At 37.2% G+C, this 22,826-nt stretch overlaps 4 protein-coding genes across 4 annotated transcripts; 1 reads left to right on the forward strand and 3 right to left on the reverse strand.

Moving 5' to 3' along the window:
* Nucleotides 1-579: 579 nt before the first annotated feature.
* On the reverse strand, nt 580-7,127 carry LOC106368906 (respiratory burst oxidase homolog protein E-like). Its single transcript, XM_013808974.3, has 14 exons — nt 6,715-7,127; nt 5,276-6,017; nt 4,891-5,050; nt 3,933-3,981; nt 3,732-3,845; nt 3,234-3,659; nt 2,606-2,989; nt 2,315-2,526; nt 2,066-2,239; nt 1,823-1,976; nt 1,554-1,745; nt 1,329-1,457; nt 1,159-1,237; nt 580-1,024 (listed from the first exon to the last, which is right to left on the reverse strand). Exons 2-14 carry the CDS (start codon nt 5,991-5,993, stop codon nt 915-917), a joined length of 2,901 nt encoding a protein of 966 aa, XP_013664428.1. The 5' UTR covers nt 5,994-6,017; nt 6,715-7,127; the 3' UTR covers nt 580-914.
* A 3,070-nt stretch (nt 7,128-10,197) lies between these two features.
* LOC106365291 (ethylene-responsive transcription factor ERF017-like) lies at nt 10,198-11,105 on the forward strand. The gene has a single exon (XM_048765126.1). The coding sequence runs from the start codon at nt 10,391-10,393 to the stop codon at nt 10,964-10,966; it is 576 nt and encodes a 191-aa protein (XP_048621083.1). The 5' UTR covers nt 10,198-10,390; the 3' UTR covers nt 10,967-11,105.
* A 119-nt stretch (nt 11,106-11,224) lies between these two features.
* On the reverse strand, nt 11,225-12,500 carry LOC125591254 (probable carboxylesterase 1). The gene has a single exon (XM_048765125.1). The coding sequence runs from the start codon at nt 12,266-12,268 to the stop codon at nt 11,345-11,347; it is 924 nt and encodes a 307-aa protein (XP_048621082.1). The 5' UTR covers nt 12,269-12,500; the 3' UTR covers nt 11,225-11,344.
* A 1,759-nt stretch (nt 12,501-14,259) lies between these two features.
* On the reverse strand, nt 14,260-16,064 carry LOC106368905 (protein TIFY 10A-like). The gene is made up of 4 exons (XM_013808973.3): nt 15,747-16,064; nt 15,208-15,397; nt 14,807-15,117; nt 14,260-14,716 (listed from the first exon to the last, which is right to left on the reverse strand). The coding sequence occupies exons 1-4, from the start codon at nt 15,904-15,906 to the stop codon at nt 14,550-14,552; spliced, it is 828 nt and encodes a 275-aa protein (XP_013664427.1). The 5' UTR covers nt 15,907-16,064; the 3' UTR covers nt 14,260-14,549.
* Nucleotides 16,065-22,826: the final 6,762 nt, after the last annotated feature.

Raw genomic sequence — 22,826 nt, forward strand, 5'->3', positions numbered from 1 at the left:
GTACATAGTGTGAACATATTTACGTAGAGTTTGACTGAAAAACTCTCTACATGTGACATGTGTCCAGTTTAGTGTGAACACATTTATTACAATGCTTCTCATTTAATATATAAAGGATGCGTACATGTAATGTGTGTGTGGCCAGGCAGACCCACGTGTATTAATGGTTGGTCAGCTGACACCCCTTAAATAATAAAAACCGGATTTGTTATAAAGAAAATGTTTAGTTTTGATAGCTCTGTTGGTATAATCTCCATAGTTAACCCCTATAATCCGGGTTTGACTTTACCTCACACATTTTTGACCCATGTTAAAAAGAATCCTGGATCCGCCACTATACTCTTCTATTATGTGGGAGTGTTTGTGGGTTATATGCTTAAGAGACTCTACGTGACACATTTTTGACCCATGTTAAAAAGAATCCTGGATCCGCCAATATATTCTTCTATTCTGCGGGAGTGTTTGTGGGTTATATGCTTAAGAGACGGATCCGAAGATGGGCTTCTAAATAGCTGAGAAGTATCAAACATGATAAAACTCCAACCTCTATGTTGCTTCTTGCTCTGATTTTTTTTTTGTAACAGACTCTGTGATTTTGCTAGAGTTTAACAATTTAGACAAGGCATTTTGTCCATGAGACCTTTCTTGTCTTATATTTTCTTCCTCTGCGACTACAAATAGCTTGAGGTAATGGAAATACAAATTGGGGCAGCTCTGGAAAAAGACCTATATATCATTTAGTAAAGTACTTATATTTGTGTTATTTTCATGCCTTTAGGCCGGTCTATACAAATAGTATATATAATCTATTTTCCTAAATGGCTATGAACTTAGTATGAGAAAAATAGTGGCTGGCGTCATTTTAAATCTCACTTTCTTTTAAGTGATAACAGAAGCTGACTTGTGGCATCGAATTAGAAATTTTCCTTACGGAACTCGAACTTTGTGGTTGTCTTTTGACTCATTTCCTGTGCTTGCTTCTTCAACTCCTTTGCCACGGTTGGTATGCCACAGTAAAACACTCCTGCACAATAATACAAGCCATTTTCACATAATCCTTTGTAATGCCTTGGGCTATATATCACCAAACAGACTCTTTCTTGTGTTTGTGTGGTGTTACTTATTGCTATTACAATCATTGTATAGAATAATATTTACCGACTGTTGAATTTGGATGCTTTCTTGCTATGCTACCAAAAACTTCCTTCCAGTTGGGTCTTGCAAAATGTGTTCTCACCTGTTCAAATGAATGAGGTTATATCCTTGTTAGTGGTTAGGTAACATTGGGACATAGTGTTGGTCTAATGATATGTAACACTTCTTCTTACCCGTGTTCCGGATAGAATATCAACTCCATGTTTGGCATGGTTCAAAGCCTGGACCATCTTTATCAGGGTTGATCTTGCATCACCTTCATCATATACACTTGTAAGATAGTTGTGCAACTCAATCTGGCCCTGTCCCACGAGAAAGATGAAGGAATATGTTAGTCTCTTGATCAAGTAAGCTAACTGGTGATGGGAAATAGAAGAAGATATGTTGGTGTTAATTACTCTGTAGTCCATGTCTGATATCTCCTCCATCACTCCTCTAAACCATTCAACCGATCCTGGCTCCTTTGTGACCCAGTAGAAGTGAGCCTTCACTGCCTTTTTCCCCCCTCCTTGTGTTGAAGTTGGGGTGGGTGTGGTATATGAAGATGTATAGCTATTCCAGCTAAAATCTGATCTGCTGAACTCATTTAACTGTGTCACATGAAGTTAGAGATACTATAAGGTTCCTTACATGTTTTAACTTATCTGGTGCATTGAATCAGGCTTACTATCTGTTCATCTCTTGAATTGTTCATGAGATCCTTGAGGATGCTTATGAAAGGAGTAGCTCCTATTCCCAATCCAATGAGGAGCAAGACATCATAACTTCTGTAGTCTTGTGCTGGAGCTCCATATGGACCGTCTACTAGTAACTTCGGTCGGCTGCCAATGCAAGATCAATAAGGCATGTTAATACTGCCAAGTATTGTAATGAAAGTAAGAGGAAGCAAAGAAGGTGTCTTGGAGTTTACTCTTGTAAGTCAATATTGCAATGGGCAGCGAATTTTGTTCTCCCAGTCACGCATGTTGAAAGATCTTTGCCCACTGTTAAAACTCGTTGTAGCTCCTCTGTCCAGTCTCCTTGTGTTCTGATGTGAACACTAAGTTGTTCATCTCCTGGTGCAGAGGTAATAGAAAAAGGGTGCCTGGGAGGGTTTAGGTAACATCTATATGGTGTGAAACTAGAGATGTTTGGTTAACATTATGAGGAGTTTACTCACCATTCAAATCTAGAGATTGTTGGACATTGAAAGAATATGTACTGACCACTCTTGTACTTAAATCCAGGAGGCTTTGACATTATTATGCTGAGTACTTCCCCTGGCAGCATTGAAACCTTAAGGATTTTGACAGAGTAATGGTTGGACCTACAAGCTCGTATACTTCGTTCTGCTGCATAGAGCACCAGAGGAACCGAGATGTACATCCAAGTCTGAGAGGTTTCAACAGCAACACATTTAGGTTTCAAGACATTTTGACCATTTCAGTTTAAGAGTAAAGGTTATTCTTACAGTTTTCTGATACCACTTATCAGCAAAGAAGAGTAAGGTCCCATGCACAATGAGCATAATGTAGACAACCACCAGAAGGTGATGAGTGTACCAGAATGCGTTAAAGCCGGTTAACCTATCAAGTGGTGCCGGTAGACTTACACGGTTTCTCCTGAAATGAGTTGATGCTAATGTGAATGCGATGGTGGTCAAGATCACCATAGACATCCCAGTGATCCCTTCTGCACCTGTCATCAGGTCTTTGAATGTGGGCTTAACACCATTGAAGGGAGAAGCTATCAAGGCAAAATCTTCCGGAGTTGAGTTTATAATCCGTGGAAAGTCACATGCTAAATGAGTACCAGCATGAACTAGTATCCCAATCACTATGGCACAAGCAATAATCTGCAACACAGAGAGAGAGGTCAGGGTCGGATCTGAGCACAGTCCAGTGAAACATTGGCCTTGGCCTCCAAAATTTTTGAAAGTTATATACATCCATATAAACTTCCATTTTTTTTTTTTAAAAACAATTATCAAAGTTCTTAATAAATTTATATGCCCTCCAAAATCTCAGATCCGGACCTTATAGAGGTAAAGAGTCCTGAAAATAAAAAGAAACCAAGGAAGGTTATGTTGTATTTGTTACCTTATGGAAGTTGATGTTATCATCAAAAGGAACAAAGGCTCGAGCGCGTGTTGATCTCAGCCAAGTCAAGGTGTTTCTACAGACAGGTAACAGAACCAGAGCCATGTTGAGCTTGAGAGTCTCTGCGGCTCCTTTAGAAGTTGTTAAACAATAGCCCATGACTCTAAAAGCAGCTTTGTCTTTGTACTGTAAGAACTTCCAGACAAAGAGAATGGCCATGACGGTGAACCATAATAACAGCACCCAGATCCGTTGCCAGTTATCTAGAACCAAACACTGAAGCTTTTGTCTACATTTTAGAACCACACTACGAGGTTTAATTAGATTCCGTCTTGGTGTAGTTATGCCGACACTTGCCGTGCTAAGCGGTCTACTGTAGTCCATGTACGTGTCTCTCTGAAGTAAGAGTGTCTCGAGTTGCCATAACTGAAACAACACGGATGGTCGTTGATATAGTGTTTTTGAAGAGTAAGAGTACAATGTATGTTGTTTTATTACCTCGATGTATCCAAAATTTTCTGGATCAAGTTCTTCCATGATCAGAGATGCGTACTCTTCAGCTTGTTCCTTGAGTTTTGCTAACTTGTTTGCTGATGCACTTAGCATTAAAAGCTGTGTTACAAAAGGTAAACGTTAATTAGATTGTTTTAAACGTACTGTGGGCGTTTGCATCTATATGTTAAAAGAAAATAATATTACTTCTTTGATTTCTTCTTTGGTGATCCTCCCGTCTTCATTGCTATCAGCCCTGTAACAAAACAGGTAGCATTTTAATAAAATTAGAAACACTGAGAGCTTAAAAAGTATAACAGCATTATTCAACGAAAATAATACTAATTACCAACACATATACAAGCAAAAACATATGTTTCACAAAAATGACTGAATAACTGAAAAATAATGTTGAAATAAATGTTTGGTAAAAGAAACATAAGAACAAGGCCTCTCTTTCTTAAAAGCTTTACTTGCAAGAAACTATTAGAGGAGGAAAGCTGAAAGATGAAACATTTTTTGAAAATCTGGTAAAAGTTTGTTTTACTGGGCCAAGTAAACCGCAGCCCATTAGTCAAACTCACTCAAATGTTGTTCACCGTTGATTGCGTGAACTAACAGATCCAACGGCTAAGAACATCACGTTATTTAAATGATGCATCTATCTATCAACAATGATATGGTAGACATTTTGCTTGCATTGCGTTAGACATATATAGCTAACACATAACTTAGTGAATTTGTGGTAGTCTCAGATAACAACATTTTTCCAATCAAGAAGTGATTCATTACCTAATGGTTTCATCAATCAACAAAATTTACTGAGCAATTTGTGATATAACCAGCTAAATAACCCAAATTTAAAACCGCAAGTTGCGATCATCTATCTGCATTATTGAGAAATCAGGATACTAAACAGATAAAAGTATTAAAATTACCCATAAACAATTCGTCAATCATTGTTATCATCAACAACTAATTATACGTTGCACATGGATCAACACATTTGTTTTCAAGTTACAAAAAAAAAAAAAAAACACATTTGTTTTCTTATGCTTTGCGTTATTCCCGTAACAGTTATAAACGTAAAGACAAACCAAAATGTATTAAAGAAAAAATACTTTAAAAGAAAGAAAGAAAGAGAAAGAGAGTGTCGGAAACGTACATATCAAAGAAGATTTGAAGACGCGCGTCGAAGCTTTGGTCAGAAATGAGTAACCAGAAATCATGAAGCTCATCTTTTGTTATCTTCTCCAGCTTCTGCCTTCTCCTTCGAGCCAAAGCGTCGAACACACTCACCGCGAACTCTTTTGAATCCTTCATCCCTACCTCAAACAAGAGTTTGTTATATAGAGTCCGATCGTGACATAACGAAATGATTTATTGTTTTTTTTTTTGTCTCAAAATTTTTGAAAGCTAATATATATAGACATAATTACCAAATTATTTTTTAAAAAAATATTTAAATTTTTACTAAATTGTTTTTGGCTCCCAAAATCTTAAGTTGTGAATAGATGATTCTTATTTCTAGGGTTTATTGATTCGCTTACCAACGCACTCTCCGAAATCTTCTCTTGCAAGCAACCCTTCTCTCGAAAGCGACTCGAATCGCTTTTCAGCTTTCTTCCACATCTCATCGCAATCGCAGTCCCAGCCGCAACCGCAGCTGTTTCCTTTCGTTGTCTTGTTGATGAACTGTAAACCCTGTAACGCTCTTTGGGCGCTTGACCTCGTTCTCTGCAACTTGACCTCTTCCTTCCGTTTATCTCTCGCGGACATGATCGGTGTATCTCTCCCTTGACTTTCTATATCTCTCTCCCGGCCGACAGAAGTCGTTGCTCTTGTCGAGTCCGACCTAAGTAGCTTCCCCAACGTCTGCCGTATCCTCGTAAACCTTCCCGTGTCTGTCGAGATCTCTCGCTCGCCTACTGAAGAAGCCGTCGTTCTTGACGACTCCGACCTTAGCAACTTCTCCAGTGTCTGCCTGATCCTCGCAGGAGCCGTTGATAGATTCCTCATTAGTCTTGGCCGTGTATCAACAGACGCCGCCTCTGACATTCCGCAGACGACAATGGAGTCGTCGCCGTCAAGCTCCAGAGTCACCTCCACGAGCTCCCTCTCCCAGCTGCTTCCGCTTCCATTACGACTCAAACTGCTGAGGAAAATCGGCAGCATTGCGCCGCCGGAAACTGGTGAAGGTCTTAGCTCCAAGCCGTCGACGTCATTGGAGAGACTAAAATTTGAGAAGCTCTTGGGAGATAACTTCATGTGGAAGATTAATCAACCAAACACCTACACTCATTTACGTATATATGTAATTTTAATAAAATTAAATATATTCCCTCTCTATTTTCAGCCATCGCCAGGGAAGAGAAGAAAATCAAGAAGGTGAGAAAAATAATAATAAAGAAAGAGGATATGAAAACAAGAGAGGCACTTCTCAACCGATCAATACAAAGACTTGCACACAATTTTCAACGCTAAAATTTTATTGTGTGTGTGGCTAAGTCATGTTTCACAGTTGTTGCCTTTCTTTCTTTTTTTCTTGTTGATGTATTCTTTTTTCCTATCTACTTAAAACTAATTATATTGTTATTATTTTGAAAGAAATATAAAGAGTAGTTGGTGTTGTTTACCACAAAGAAAAAATGGATGGGGATATATTAACATTGTGTTATGGTCTAACGTATGTGACTAATTCACAATATTTAATTTACTAGCCGCCGGAATCAATGTTAAAAAGAGCAATTACCACGGATCAAATCAGTAATCACAAGTTCACAACCTAATTATTACAAACTTGCATGGTATTAACTCACAATATTTAATTAGTACGGAGTTTATAGTCGCCGGAATTAATGTTAAAAAGAACTATTACTACGAATTACATCATTAATCACAAACTAGTCATTAAAAAATCACAAACTAATTAGTATTGAATAGAAACTTGAATGATAATAATCGGTATTAGTGATCTGTTGTGGGTTACCTTGATGAATATGCAAAGGAAGGAGAAAGAATTTTTGGCTGGTACGCTGGCAGAAACTTAGGAGATTAGGCCACGTAGAGGCTTCGAAGACAGAATCAGTTACTTATATGTTGCCCTTACTCTTTAATTAATATGAAATAGCAAGGGAGAAGACAAGAATTACGTAATTATTTTCTACGCTATATATATTTAGAAGGAAAAAAAGAAGATGAATTGGCAAAGACAAAAGACAAAAGACAAAGAAGAAGGTGGTCGAGAGTTGTAATGTAATGAAAGTAGACCGGAGATATATATATACAAGGAGGCTTTCAATGAATAGAAACTTATGGTTCAGGTTTTAGTGACTACTAAACCTAAATGCTACGCTTTGTCGCAAAGCAGTACATAAGCCGATGTTGTACGTCCTAAGTTTTGAGTACCTCCTCCCCTTCTAGAATATTTAACCTGTGTTGCCTACTCTCAGATTGTTTAATGGGCTTCTCTTGGCTCTATTAGTTAGTATGTGTTGTCGGCCGAATCAGTTTCATACCATTTGTCACAATTTCATCATTTACTATAGCGCTTGGGTCAGTTTCCAAAATTTTAATAATATGTAGTCAATTGCTATTTGTTGGAAGATTTTATAAGCTCTGATAATATGAGGCGTTGTGGAATTATGAGTCTAGAATTCTCTTTTGAAGTTAAATGTTATTTGGTTGATTATAATTCTCACTATTTTAAACCAATCTGGATTTCATACCTTTTCAATTTAGAATGAGTTTACAAGATACCGAATCTTAGACTAGTCCATGAGACTATTTAACAAAGTAAAGATCACTACGAACTCTTTTGAAAAATTTAATAATTTGTTTAAAATTTCAACATATTTTTAGCTAATACAGATCTTAAAACAAAATATTCAATAACTATAATTGCAAAACGTATGCATGTGGTGATTAAAAACATAATCACCTGCTAATACTCAAACCTTTAATATGCAATTAGAGGGAAAGAATCTTAAATCAAATCAAATTAATAGTTTTAATGGGAGGAGGTTTCAAATGATATATTATAGAAAACGATACGGTAGCGACTCAACGTGCATTCCACTCATGTGTGCAATCCATGCTAGAACAGCCCACGCTTCTTTTTACGTTGAATTTTCTTCCAATGAAAATGATAAATCCCTTTCGCTAACAAAATCAATTTCGAAAACAATATATATTCACATGACAAAAGAATGAAAAGACTATGGTAAATGTGCTTGTTTCCTTTATAAATTTTAAGTACCTTTCTGTTAGTTGCAAACTCTACATCATATCGGAATAGTTTAATGTACGTGTGAATCTGCAACAAAAAGAAAAACAACGATTAACAAGTAAGAAAGAACAATCTGAGAAAGACAATAGATACAAATACAATATGACTAAATCAATTATCGAAAACTAAGAGATAATCAGATTAAAAACTTCTGAGATACAAACACAAATGTATATATGGTGTTATTTATGTTTGCAAAGTCTTTTTTTTTTTGAGCTAAAAGACACTAAATCTATTCGTAACTATCGATCTGATTATATCCAAAAACTAGCGTAACAGTATGAGAATGAAAAGTCGTGTGTGGCACGCTCGTGACTTTGCTGAAGCTGAAGGATGAGCTTTTCTGCATCCGATTTGCTTCAATTGAGGGTGAGTATGATCTTGGATTGTGCCCTTTTCATGTGGATTAGCTATTGACTGACATGCCATATCATATAGTAATCTCCACTTTCTGATTACTACTTGTTTTATTTCCCTTTATGCATGTTGCTTTTGCGTTGCCTTGTTTATTCTCAGTACATAACTGGTAGAACTTATGGCCATTAGACTAATAATGGATCTTGAACTTAGCTTTGTTATATGACTATATACTTGTTATTGGAAGCTCTCACCTCAAAGCTTTCATTACAGGGATATTTAGAGCTGTCAATTGATTGGTTTTCCTTTTCACAAAGTATTTACACTCTTCTCATTGTGTCTTGAAACTTGGTGTAACATAGCATGAGGATTTATCTATGCCCGCTAGATTATGCTAACGTTACATAAGAAAGAACGAACGATCTTGAGGTGGTTAGACATGTGTTTAGGTTGCAACTGATTTGATCTGCCACGAACCAAAAATTTTAGGCAATGATATCCTCTTTTATTTATTTCGATATATATTTTCAACGGATAATGCCATGAACCGAAAAGTATTTGTAGAGCTGCATCATTTTAGGTTTTATAGTTTTGAGTCGAAAGCGTGGGTGATTGATATGAGAGATTAAGGTTTGGTTATCAGAAACAGTACATTGAATTCATTGTTTTAAGTGTTTCTTATGAATGGTGGTGGACTCAGGCCTAATCAGGCTCAACGAATTAGAACATATACAAAGGTTGGATATCTTTCTCGGTCTCTCAAACAAAGCTCTTATCTTATTGGAACTTATTTGTTAAACCTCACTGAAGGTTCAAAAACGAGGGTCAGTAGGAAGATCAATAGATGTTACACGTTATAGCGGCTACGAAGAACTGAGAAATGACTTGGCAAGAAAGTTTGGCATCGAAGGACATCTGGAGGATCCACAACCTTCTGATTGGAAACTCGAATACACAGATCATGAAAACGATATACTGCTCGTTGGTGATGATCCTTGGGAGTAAAGTTCCAGGACCAACAACATGCTCTAAATAATCTCCTCTGAGTCAACATTTTCTGATTATCATTGTTGTTTGTTTTTCTTTAGGGAGTTTGTGAACTGCGTGCAAAATATAAAGATACTATCATCAGTAGAAGTCCAGCAAATGAGTTTAGACGGAGATCTTGCAGCTAACCCAACCACAAAGTAAGCTTGCAGCGAAACAGACAGCGGTTATGCTTGGAAAGTACACTACGAACACACTTCCGCTGCGGCTTCATTCAACAGATGGTGCATTTACATCAGTATCAACTTAACGTACAGCTTTTTTGTTCTTGTGTGTACTGCAAACAACAAACTGAGAAGAAGAAGAAGATAGTGCCAAGAGGTATATATATATACATTTTTATAGGATAGTGAATTGATTTTTCGTTCTAACTTGATGTTTTTCTATTTTCTTGTTTTCATATTTTTGTATAACCTGTGAGAACAACAACAACAACAAAATAAAAAAGAGGACAAGTCTGTTACAAGTGTCTACATATAGATACTACAGTGTAATGTTAATGTAATGTTAACTAAAAGAATCATTTTCAGCAATCATCTGAGAAAAATGACAGAGTCTTCTCTACTAAAACTCAGAGAAATATTTTCAACCTTTAAATAATAATAAAAAAGGATTCAATCACGTGGAAAACAAGGACAAGAAAATCAAACAGAGTCACAGAGTTCTGCTGAGTTTACCCGCGTGACCACACAATGAGACGGGCTTGTACATATATCCGCCACGTGTCATTTCGCTTGACACTTGTTAAGACCGGTAATAAGCCACAAACGCGCTCTCTTTGACATTTGAGTTTGACCCTCCCTACTCTTCTTCTCCACGGGCCAGTAGAAGTCAAAAACACACTCTTCACGCTCTCTCGCGTATATATATAAATCGACCAATTCCATTATCCAATTCAAATAGAAACTGAAGAGCAGAGCTAAACCATAAACAGAACCGTACCGTACCGAATTGAACCGGGCTTGGTTTGGTGATGGAGGAGGAAGGGTCGTCGATGCAGTCAAAGTACAAAGGAGTGAGGAAGAGGAAGTGGGGGAAATGGGTTTCAGAGATCAGACTTCCCAACAGCAGAGAGCGTATTTGGTTGGGCTCTTACGACACTCCAGAGAAGGCGGCGCGTGCCTTCGACGCTGCTCTCTTCTGCCTCCGAGGCAGCAACGCGAACTTCAACTTCCCCGATAATCCTCCGGCGATCAGCGGCGGAGGAAACATGTCGCGGTCGGAGATCCGAGAAGCGGCTGCGAGGTTCGCTAACTCGGAAGAGAATGTCGTGAGGGAGAAGGACGAGGAGATGATGCAGCAAGAGTCTACTTCAAACTCGGCGGCTTCGTCGTCGATGATGATGAGGACGATGGACGTTGATGACTCGGAGTTTTTGAGTATGCTTCCGACTGTTGGTTCGGGTAACTTCGCTGCGGATTTCGGGTTGTTCCCCGGGTTTAATGATTTCTCCGACGAGTACTCCGGCGAGCGTTTCAGAGAAGAGCTTTCACCTACAAGGGATTATGAGAGTTACGATGGCTCGGCGGTGCATCTTTGGAATTTTTGAAGTTTGTTTTTTGGGCAAAGACGGCCTTATCAACTTCGCTTCTAGAATTTTAATTTTAATTTGGATTTATTTATTTATTTGTAATTCTGTGCCCATTTTTTGGGGATCATTATTTCGATAGTGATTCATTTTTTTTTTTTGAACAACGATAGTGATAATAATTAGTTATCTTGAAATTTTTCTTTGTTGCTACACTTTTCACATTTCCTATGAGTACAAGTCGTGGCATATCAGTTAAACAAGCTTGAAGAACACATGTACAAACTGAATGTTCTAAAATCTTATTGATTGATTTCGACGGACACACATACTCTTTAAATAGACTGAAGTATTACAAAATACAAAGCTAACAACTTCCTCGAAAGCTAACAACTACTACTACTTAAGGAACTCTGCAAATCTCTGAACAACTACACGAGCCCTGTCAGAATTAGGATTCCTTAAATGGAAGACGTGACCTTCGCCCTTAGTCTCCATCACTTCAACCTTCCCTTCCCATCCACTCTTCTTCAGCTCCTCCGCGTAAACCCAACCTTCCCTCGCCAGTACATCTTTCCCCGCCACCATCACCAGAACCCGCCCGCAACCCAATCCGGAAAGATCCGACCCGACCACGTTGATCCACGGATCCACCACTCCCTTGTCGCTGTTCGGGCTCGCGATATCCCAAAGCCCTTCAAAATATCCCACCGCACCAACTCTTGACAAGAAAAACGGATGGAACAGAGTCATCCCCGAGATTTTAAACTCTCTTCTCTCTTTTCCGGCTCTGATCCCCATGTGATGCGCGATGTTTGCTCCGGCACTGTCTCCGGCGATGAACACTCTACCGAAGTCTGCGTTTTCGTTCAGCCAATCTTCCGGACCAGACCCGGAGATGTGTCTGAATATCCATTCGACCGCGTCCCACGAGTCTTCATACCCTATGGGAATAGGGTGCTCAGGCGCACGCCGGTAGTCCACGGAGACGGCTATGCAGTCGGCGGCTGAGACCACAGATGTGAGGAAAGTGTGGTAAATTGGAGAGAAAGCTGTTCCCATGATGAAACCGCCACCGTGAAAGTAGACGAGGAGTGGGAGCTTCTTCTTATTCTCTTCACCGGCTACGGCTGTATGGGGGAAGTAAATACGGAGAGAGAGGTTTTTCTCCGGGGAGGAGACGGCGTCTTTTGAAACGATGCCGTTTTTAGGGTTTAGTGAAGGCGGGACGAAGGTTTCGGCCACGAGGCGTTCGATTCGGCCGTTCTTGTAGACTCGAAACCTTGGATAATAGTCGTATTCGATCTCGGAGTCTGAATCCATTGTAAAGAGTAGGTGACGATGAGTCGATGAAGAGTTGATTTGGTGTTTACAAATTTTTATGAATGATTTGCTCTCAAACTCCTCTACTTTCTAGAGGTTTGGTCGAGCCATTTTGTTTTTTTCAGATCTTCTCAGTTACACTTACACTTGCTAAACTAATAATTCAATGGTTCGAATAATGAAATGCGATTACATTAATTAGAGTAGTAGTAGGTCGGGAAATTAAACAAATAAGAAAAAAATCAAAATTTAATTATGGTTTTTCGGCAATCAAGACATAGAGCTGGGTTGCGGGTCAAACCCGCCCCGCTTGACCCGACAACTTGCGGATTGACTGATTTTTTTGACTCAAAAAATTTGATCCGCTTGACCCGTAAGAAGAAAATATGAAATCCACACCCACCTCGCTTAAACACGCGGGTGATCCGCTAGACCCGCAGATAATATTAATAATAATAAAAATTATTAATTTAAATATTTTTATTAAAAAAATAATAAAAATAATACTTTAAATACTTTTTATTAAAATAATAATAATTTAATATTTTAAATATTTTTCATTAAAAATAATAAAATTAATCTATTTATAATTAAAATTAAAGAAATTTAAAATTTTTTTGTTTAAAAATAATATATATTTTTTAATTTTTGCGGACTGGCGGATATCCGCAGTTCAATTTTAGCTGATCTGCATCCGCCCCGCATAAAAATCACTCAACCCGCATCTGCACCCACGAACCAAATTTTTCAAATCATTCGATCCGCATCCTCTCCGCAGTGGGTCAAACGGGTCGGAGCCCGCGGATAATGATTCATATTCCCAACACTATCAAGACACCTTCGCTGACTTGTTGTAATATGAAGACAAGAAATCAAAGAAACATGCGCATGTTAAAGTAGAACCAGTCATTTTCTTGTCGGTAAAATATAATAGAATTTTTTTTTGATAGAAAATATAATATACATTGGTAAACTTTTTTGTGAAACACAATCGGTAGACATTGGTAAATATTGTCAACTTTTCTAAATACATAAAGAAGATATCCTAATATATTATTATTTATTTTAATTCTACAATCTTGATCTATAAAATATACTACATTTTACTATCCATTTTATCTCTAATACTTTCCCCAGAAATCAAAATTATATGATTTTCGAGTTTTTTTCTAAACTAGAGGAAAAATGACTTTTCAACCATCTTTGTTTGTTTGTTTGTTTAAGGCTGTTGGTTTGAGGTTAAAGAGTAGTGCTCCGGAACGAAGATTAAAATTAAAACTAGCAAGTAGCATTGTCCTCAACAAAGTTTTGTTGTTCTTAGATCATCTCCAATGGTTAGCTTAATTTTCAGTTTTAAAAATATATTTTATTTAAAATGAAGCAAAAAATGAAGCACATTTCTTCCAATGATTTGTTTCATTTCTTTCTTGTAAAAGAAATATTCCAAGTATATTTTATGTCTATTTTATCATTAATTATTAATAACATCTTATACTTTTTCCATATTTAGTAATTTTATCCAAATATTTTGTTTTAACAATAATCTAACATAATTATTATTTAATATAAATCAAACATTATCGTATTAAAATATTACTACATAACATAAATAAACAAACACAGAACACTATTTTGTAAAAAAGATGTCTTTTATATATTTTTTTCTTTAAATGATTAATAAAATTATTTAGAATTAAAATGTGATATTATTTATCTTCCATTATTTTTAAACGAATTAAAGTTTTTAAAATGAATATTCTCATGCTTTTCAATATAAATATCGAATTAGATGAATGTCAATTTTTTTTAAATTGATTAGATAATATTAACATATATAATTTATTTCGGTAAAAAATAGAAACAAATAAAAATTATAGACCAATTATAATTTAGAAAGTACAGCTTCAAAAATGAAGCAATGAACACTATTGAAATAAGATTTGCTTCAAAATAAAGCAAAAAGTGGAAAATGAAACACCATCGGATATCGACTTACAAACTCAGTAACATACGAGACTAGTTCTGAGACAGGCCAGAGAAAGAGAATTTAGACAGACATGCTACATTACCTAGCAAAAGACAGGCGCTAACAAGAATTGATCGCTAATCATAAACAGATACATACAAATATATGAAGTTTCCTAAAGATTAAATATTTGTAAAATACGGTTACACGCGAACTAATAACCGTGACGCATGAGCTTTTCATATATATCTTGTTTATTGATGAGACGTCAAAAGAATACCCCCGGTACGGTTTGTGGTGGTTTGGTGATGTACTTCACATTTCAGCTGCCAAACCGAGCCAAGAGGTGGTGTTGTCTCCGGTTTGAGGCTTTGAAGACGCTTTGCCTGGATCGTTTAATTGATATGGTGCCTTTGACGTAACCCTGTCCTTTCTCTTAGCCAAGAACCGATGGAGTGAAGCTCTTCTAGCAATAGGAAGTTCTGTAAAAGAAAGGGGGTTTTTCTTTGTTAATATATATTCGGTTTAAAGTCACATGGAAATATAAACAAAAATAAGGTGAGAAAGATTACCGCATGCCATTGCAGTTGAGGAGGATTGAACTGGATCTTGTGTTGTGATTTTCATGAGATGAGGAAGTTGGTTTGGGATAGGAGCGATGTTACTTCTCATCTCTGTTTGGTTATTGGCTAGGTTAGTAGTGTAACCGGGCTGGATGTTGTTGTTGACATTAGATGTGAAACCGGTGAAGGTATTAGCGGTTCCTTTGCTCGCCAAGTCCATCACTTCTTTGGCTTTCTCAGCAGAAAAGTCATTGAACACAATCACTTGCCCGCCGTAGAATATAGTCAACGGTGCAGTTTGAGGCTCTGGTCTCACAGGTCTATTTCCAGAAACACAATAATTAGTCAAAGAGATAACAAATAAAGATTAGCTTTGCAACATCAGATTTATATGTTTTAACAGAACATACCTAGTAGTAGTAGTAGTAGCCTGTGTCATTTTTAGGATATCTTCCTTGGGGAGAGAGGAGGATGAGGAAGAAAAACTTGGTTGCCTAGGAAACAGATTTTTTGGTTTAACATCTTGGCCAATGGATTCCATGTTGGAAGCTTCACAAGGGAATAAGCTCATGGTTGTTGTGGGCTGACGAGAGATGATGCCTGCAAGATATGATCCAAAAAGGTAAGATTTCTCTCTCCAATAACTTTTAATGACAAATTTAGCAATGTTTAAGTATTCGACCAAACATGGCAAATAAAATCGATGGAAATTGCCGAAAACAGAAAGCTAACCACTCTCAAACGAAACCATACACGCAAGCTTAGCACATACACTTGCAAGGCAAAGAAAAAACGTGTCTACTACGTAAACTATAGATTAAAACTCAAAATTAAGAATTTTTTTTTAACTCTATATTAGATGCTAAATCATTTTCTCTGCCTAATTCCGGTCAAAAGGATCAGAGTGAACGATAGAAAGGATCTGGACGAAAGAAAAGGGGTTGCTTACCGTTGACCTCGGGCTTGCATGACATCCCTAAGCTGAGATCTCCAAAGCTACCGTTCTCCTTCAGATACTGACTCAAACGACTGCACGTCTGAGAGAAGCTCGGCTTCCTTGAAAATCTCCGTGTAGCGGCGAAATCAGAGGACTCCATAGGACTCGACATCGTTATACAAACAAAAACCTTAGTAGAAACGAACCGAAACGAGTTTCTCCAATAGCTCACGATATCTAATCTTCTTCTTCTTCAATTACTCTTCTATTCTTCTTTCTCTTTTGTAAATTGAGTTTGGTTGCTGAGTCTCCTCCTACCTCCCAATAACAAGAGCATATATATATTAATAAAACTTTTAACTTTATCTAATTTTGAGCCCTTTTAAAACACGTGTTTTATGTATTGTCTCTTTTAATAAAGATTCGGAATGTGTCTCGGTTCACTGTTCTCCACGTTCAACGCTTTCCGTTTTCTTTGAATTTACAATTGTATCCCTCTTCACGAGGCTTGAGATATCTTATTGGTTGTTAGCTGGCAGGACGAAGTCAAACAAACACCGAATACTGTAAATTTACTGTTGTGCCCATGTAGTTATTAGCGTTGTAACTTGCAAGTGAAAAAGAGAATGTTGTATTTGTTTTTTCTTTTTTTTTTGTAACACTTTGGTTTTTCTTTTTCAGAAACCGTTTTTGGTACACTTAGATCACATAATTCGTGCAAAATCAAGTCTAAGTGTAGGGTTTGTAATATCGTTTGAAGATGGTCTACTATGTTTTTTGTTTGTTTGTTAAGTTCATTCAAGATAAACAAGCTAGTTTCTATCATAACTCGTTCCGGCCAAAAAAAAAATTGTATGTAGTGGTAGATTTAATAGATTAGAACGTAAAAAATAGTGTTTCAAACCATAATTGAAATCCGTCTTCATACCAATTATCTCTTATTATTTTTTGAGAAATATCTCTCATTTTTTATACTGAGAATAATCTAAAAAAAACTATTTCAAACCATATTTGAAGTCGGTCTTCGTACCAATCATCTCCCATTTTTGTTTGAAAAAATTATAGTTTGAAACACTTGATGAAATCTCTTTCTAATAAGATGGACTTCGAATATTTTTTATTAAATTTAGAAAAAAAAACATTAAGAAAATAAATGTGAAATAAACACATTAAGATATAAACAAGGCAAAACGCGTTAAATGTCACCAGTCAAGCCTTTTGGCATTTAGTAAATGATCTTCATAATAAACTGTACAATCTTATAAATTGATTACTCTCGAAACATTTTCTAAATAATGTTGTTAACGCGTGATTCATGCAGAGATACAAACATTACAAACTAATGTTTGTCAATTAAGCAAACAAAAAATACTAACAAATAAAGTTTACGAGTCGTCGATTGGTAATTAGATGCGTCAGAAATTCAAGTTTGAAGTTAATCCACATGTCGACCGTCACATTTGATTAACGCCATGAATCATATAATAATTGTATCGAATAGTCAAAAGTTTAACACCTAGCAAGCGCAAGCGAGATTGATGTTCCCGTGCATAAAATCAATATTACAGGATTGATTTGAGACCCAATCAGATGGTCATGCTTATACTAATTTATGGCAAATACGAGTAATCCATCCATATGCAAGGGTACTATCGTATATAGCTGAAACACGTAAACGAACCAAAACCTTCACGGCGTTAACAAACTGTGAGTGGGTCCCAGGTGAAGCCAACTCCACCATGGCACCATCCACATGTTCCGTCGACCACGTTTTTGTTATTATGCGTTTTGGAAATAATAAAATAGTAATAAAGCTAAAGATGGATATTTAAAGAAAAAAGAAAAGCAAATAAATTAGAATATTACAAAACAAGGAGGAATCTAGAAAGAAGGGGGTGGCAAGTGCACGTTGTCTGAACTATTTCGACGTGACGCGTGTGCAACACTTGTTGGTTGTAAAGTACGCGTTAGATTCTTATTCAGTTATTCTCCGCAAGTACAAAGGGTGTTGTAGGAGCTGTGTTACGCTGCAACGCGACCTAACAAAAGTCCAAAAGCCTTGTCACTAATCAACCCTTAATCTGATCTGTTGATTGCATCTAGCCATGTTAATATTATTATACTTTTTTCAGACAGGAATATAGGTGCGGTTTTCTTGTGTGCCAATTATCTTTTCTTTATCATAATATAAATTTATTGCGTAATCAATTTAATACACAGCAAAGTAATCATGGATTAAATTTAGAAAAATATTCTAGGATAGCACTAAAAAAATTTTGGTCATAAATATAGACTCTGAGAATCAAAATGACCAAAATGTTTCATTAAAGATGTAAATATACATTTATACCTATAAGGTTAACTAATCCAAACCTTAGGGTTTAAAGTTAAGAGGTAGAGATTTGGGATTGAAATTTAAAATTTTATAAAATAAAAAATAAATATTAAAAATTTGAAAATAAAAATTTTAAAAATAGTTTCAAAAAGTATTTTCGAATTACAAAAACAAATTCAAAAAAAAATTTATAAAAAAATTCGAATTTGAATACATATAATCTAAAACTATAACTTTTTTAAAAAAGAATTTTTTTAATTTTTTAATTTTTAATTTTTTATATATCTAGAGTATTAGGGTCATTTTACCTATTAAATGAATTGTTTTTTGTGATCTATTTTTGTGACCAAAATTTGAAAATTGTCTATTTAAAAGAATTACCTTTAAATTTACGTAACTAATTAATAGTATAGTATAATAATATATAGTACATAAATCAAAACTAAGAAAAGTCTTCTTTTACATAATTGATGGAAACTTTATTATATGCCTCCAACCTCGCATGAGTTAACTTATTAACCAAAAACTCCGGGTAAGGGTCTCATACTAGCATGACATACTAATTTTTAAATTACTGTCATAGTTGCAAGACGATTAGATACAAAACTCAATATTTTTTTCATTGATCATACAAACTTTAGTTGATTGGTTAGAACTTATACGATTTGAAATGTGGGCTATGGGCCAACAAAATTAGATAAGATTAGATTAAACGTAAAAGATAGTCAAACTCGTGGGAAATGCGTGTAAGTGGTTGGGAAGGAATACAGATCGCGAGGCAACGTGTCGATTTATATTTGTTTTTTACATCTATTCATGCACCATTTGAGTTTACCTTTAATTCACGACTATTGTTTATTTTTATTCTATCATAGTATAGTGTTATAGTACTTGTCGATGATAAACAAAAAGTTTGAAAATTTAGTGTCTAATAATATGTTGATGCAAGCCTATCTTTTCGTTTTAGGGTTTTGTTTATTTAATGGTAAGACCGTAAGAGAACACTTACAAAACTTACATAGTTGACTTTTGCTAACCGTAGATTCATAAGCAGCCACGTTGTATTTTGTAATCGTAGATTCTACGTAGCCACGTTGTATACCTTTTATCTGTTTTAAAATACTGGCGTGCGGAACTAAGAATACATCTTTTGAAAACAGTAGTATTGAAAAACAATACGCACATGAAATTCGTAGAAACTATCAAACAATTGCACTGCAGTTTCATTTGTTACATGTATAAAGTAACGCATGCTGCATGCGCATGTTAGACTCTCATTGCAAAATAACATTAATATATAAAGAAAAAGAAATATCAATACTATATAATAGAGCAAACAAAAATACAGTTGATGAGACGCCCGCCACATGGGTGGTTGCCTTTAATGGAGTCGTCGGTGTTTTGCAGAATATAATAAACCAATACATAAATGTTAAAGTGAAACTGTGCTAATTAACTTTGGTAGTGGGAACATGCTTTTCATGACATTAAACAAACTAAGATTGTTTCGTAGATTAGTCGTCGGTGTTTGTACTCTTGTTCTTCATGGATGAATATGCCTACAACTGCTTGTCGACAGAGTAGACTCTGGACTGGATTTGCAAAACCTGATCCTAAGTGAACGTATCTCCAAGCTCATCAGAGTCAAAGATACTTTTTGTAACGGCCCGATTCCCCGACGTCCGACCGGGGTTACCGAAAGGGTATTATTAGACAATCCTACGTGTTCTGTTACTGTTTCAAAGAGTTGACGGACGCATAAACTTCTGCGAAATACTGTCACACCCGTATCCATATACTCATACTTACAGTCATGCGCACATGAAAATGAAAAGGGAGGATATGAGTAAATGGGAACCAGGGCTGACTAGCCACTACAATCAATCAAATGCATTCTTAACATTTCATAACATCATCATTCTACGCATTTCTACCAACCTAGCGATCAATCAACACAATGATCTCACTCATTGCTACACACATAAATCGATAGACTCGACCAACTCGACATACACAACCGACTCGACTCCAATCAACCTAGACTTAGGGACCTATAACCGTTTACGGATGTCCCTACGTGTTCCGGCCTGACCTGGAAGGGTGCCCCTCTCGGAAATCTGTCCCCCTCCAGCTTCCTACATGGCTATCCGAGTTGCACCACGTTGGCCCACACCTGGCACTGTCCGCCACCCCGGTTGTAATAGCCATAATTATGCCATGACTCGACATTGACTCAATCTTATGGCGCCTTGCACATTTTCTATCCCGCCTTTTGCGGTCGCCATCCTTTCGCGGTCTTTCTCATTTCGCCCATGTGTACCTCATGTTATGCTACTGTCCCATGGGCTCCTGCGGGTACCTCGTGTTAGGCTATTGTCCCGCAGGTTCACACATTCTAGACTCTAGACGCCCACCCGTTCTCGGTGGTCCAAACAGGACATCAAGCAAGTTCATTGACACGTTCATATTTTCATTCTCATTCTCATACTCATTCTCAACATCATTCTCATTACGCATACTCATTCCTTTACACTTAGACTCGTACTCATTCACTAGACGCCACCCGTTACTGGTGTCTCACACAATACACATTACCTTCTCAATCATACAGCTGATGCCAAAGGACATCTCATTCACGTACATCATGCATTAACATTAGTTACCAATGACATATTTATCACCTTAAGCATTCACTTCTTTCTAACATCCTAGCTTTCATTCACAATCATTACATGGGACTACACAAACCAATCACACAAGCATCAATCATTACTCAATCACCACAGCAGCACAAGACAGTCCATTAAGTCCCACTAAATGGTATGAAGGTTCTTATGCATCATGATCCATTCATCTATCATCCTAGCTGTAACACCCCTGAACTGTCCTAAGCATAGGTCGACCCACCGACCAACAATCAAACAAGAACATGACCGATGGACGACCCACACCAAAGGGTTGGAGATGAAAGGCCAACCGGCCATCCAATAATCAAACAAGAACATGACTGACCGTCTAACCCAACACCATGGTTTGGAAGCACTACATGACGGGTTAACGGGCAATCCAGCCAAGGTCACAAGAAGTGCAATTCGTGACTAGGGTAGTTTACCCACTAACACATCCCGTCAGATTCAGGCCTAAGACTTTTCAACCCGTACTAGAACCTAACGTTGTGTTAGCTGGACAAGCTAATATCAGAAACAACAAGTCATTTTACACAAAGTATTCTTTTATTTATCATATGTGATTCATGTTCGCAAACACAACATATTATACAAGTAGTGGCTAGCCAAACGAGTAAAAGTACATACTTATATTCTGAAAACGTCTTTAGCAAAAAGATGCAAACTCTACATCAGCCGGCCTAACTCCCCGCGACTTCTACAGGCTGACTCGGTCTACTGGTCACCTGAAAACAACAACGAGTGAGGAGTGAGTAATCTAGTATTACTCAGCGAGTTACGATCTCCATCCAACAAATACAACCCCTCGCTATCCCACCCCAAACAATCTAAAGCGAGAGGTTCACCTAATAGCACAATTCCATAATAATAAGCAATATCTGAAATACGCAGCGGATAATAATAGCAAGATAATTAACGATATGAAATCATAACCGCAAATGACTAGCTAACCATTTAAACTCAAACTCAACTCAATCTAGGGTTCAACAACCCTCTACACCCTCTACACTATAACTAGGGCCCTTTGTGACTTAGAGTTCCTCCTCTATCCTCGGCAATATCCTATCTTCCTACCACAAAGGGCAGAAGAAGGAACTTTTAACCGAACGCGGCCCACAGTACAATCGGGTCACCGCGCGACAACCCCAGTACAGTCGGGCCACTTCCGGTTGTTACACGACGATCGCGGCCCACAGTACGGTCGGGTCACCACGAGACAGCCCCAGTACAGTCATGTCACTGCCGGTCACTACTCCGTCCGTGTAATCACTCAGCCATGGGCCATGACCCCGTCTCTCTGAGTGTTCTCGATCCAACGAATAAGGGGTTTCCTTAAACACACTGGGTACGAGGTCGAAGAAACACTAATCCACCTCAAACATGCCTAGCATTGTGGGTTACACAAATGCTATATGGCCAATACATGACTAATACTAAACCCGGTAAAATAACACAAGGTTCCTAGTATTAATCGCAAATTAACACAATCAATCATATTCCATAATCTAGCATAAAGACTAATTCCTGAATACCTAACTATCCACAACTTAGCGATATCATCTAAGCATTCCGCATTCGCTAACTAACCAATCAACCTAACCATTAGCATGCTACTACGGTTCTCAAGCAATAACAAGCATGATATCAACTCAATTAACATAACTTCAATTATTAACTAATCAAACCATTACTCAGTTAGACCCGGCCTCCTGCCATGATCCAACTTCTAAGTAACGGGATCCTGCATGAAAACAACTCAGCAATCAATTTATTATAACTCACACTTCTTTGGCTGAACGTGGCCTTGACCAAAATCAATCTTCTGCGATCCGAACACTTTTTCCCGAACTTCTCAAGTAGACCCACGTCTTGACTGGTCTTGAACTGATCTGATCTTCACTTGACTAATCTCCACTCGAACAGAACCTCCTCTAGGCGCTGTCTCAAAACGGGCAGAAAAACTATTCTCGAAAACTGCCTAAAACTCCCGAAAAAGCTCGGAAATACTTGCTTTCTTTTTAGGTTTCTCTCTCACATTTTTCACTAGCTTTGAAGTGGTCTGGATGTCCT

The sequence above is a fragment of the Brassica napus genome, chromosome C8 (assembly GCF_020379485.1).
Source record: "Brassica napus cultivar Da-Ae chromosome C8, Da-Ae, whole genome shotgun sequence".
Classification (NCBI taxonomy): Eukaryota; Viridiplantae; Streptophyta; class Magnoliopsida; order Brassicales; family Brassicaceae; genus Brassica; species Brassica napus.

Excerpts from the sequence above, each read along its gene's own strand:
- LOC106368906 (XM_013808974.3), bottom strand. The coding sequence starts at position 5,993 with ATGAAGTTATCTCCCAAGAGCTTCTCAAATTTTAGTCTCTCCAATGAC. Across the intron at positions 3,660-3,731 it reads AAAATTTTGGATACATCGAG|TTATGGCAACTCGAGACACT; the intron begins GTAATAAAACAA and ends GTGTTGTTTCAG. Across the intron at positions 2,240-2,314 it reads ACAATCTCTAGATTTGAATG|GCACCCTTTTTCTATTACCT; the intron begins GTGAGTAAACTC and ends AAACCCTCCCAG.
- LOC106365291 (XM_048765126.1), top strand. The coding sequence starts at position 10,391 with ATGGAGGAGGAAGGGTCGTCGATGCAGTCAAAGTACAAAGGAGTGAGG.
- LOC125591254 (XM_048765125.1), bottom strand. The coding sequence starts at position 12,268 with ATGGATTCAGACTCCGAGATCGAATACGACTATTATCCAAGGTTTCGA.
- LOC106368905 (XM_013808973.3), bottom strand. The coding sequence starts at position 15,906 with ATGTCGAGTCCTATGGAGTCCTCTGATTTCGCCGCTACACGGAGATTT. Across the intron at positions 15,398-15,746 it reads ATGCAAGCCCGAGGTCAACG|GCATCATCTCTCGTCAGCCC; the intron begins GTAAGCAACCCC and ends CATATCTTGCAG. Across the intron at positions 14,717-14,806 it reads CTCAACTGCAATGGCATGCG|AACTTCCTATTGCTAGAAGA; the intron begins GTAATCTTTCTC and ends TTTCTTTTACAG.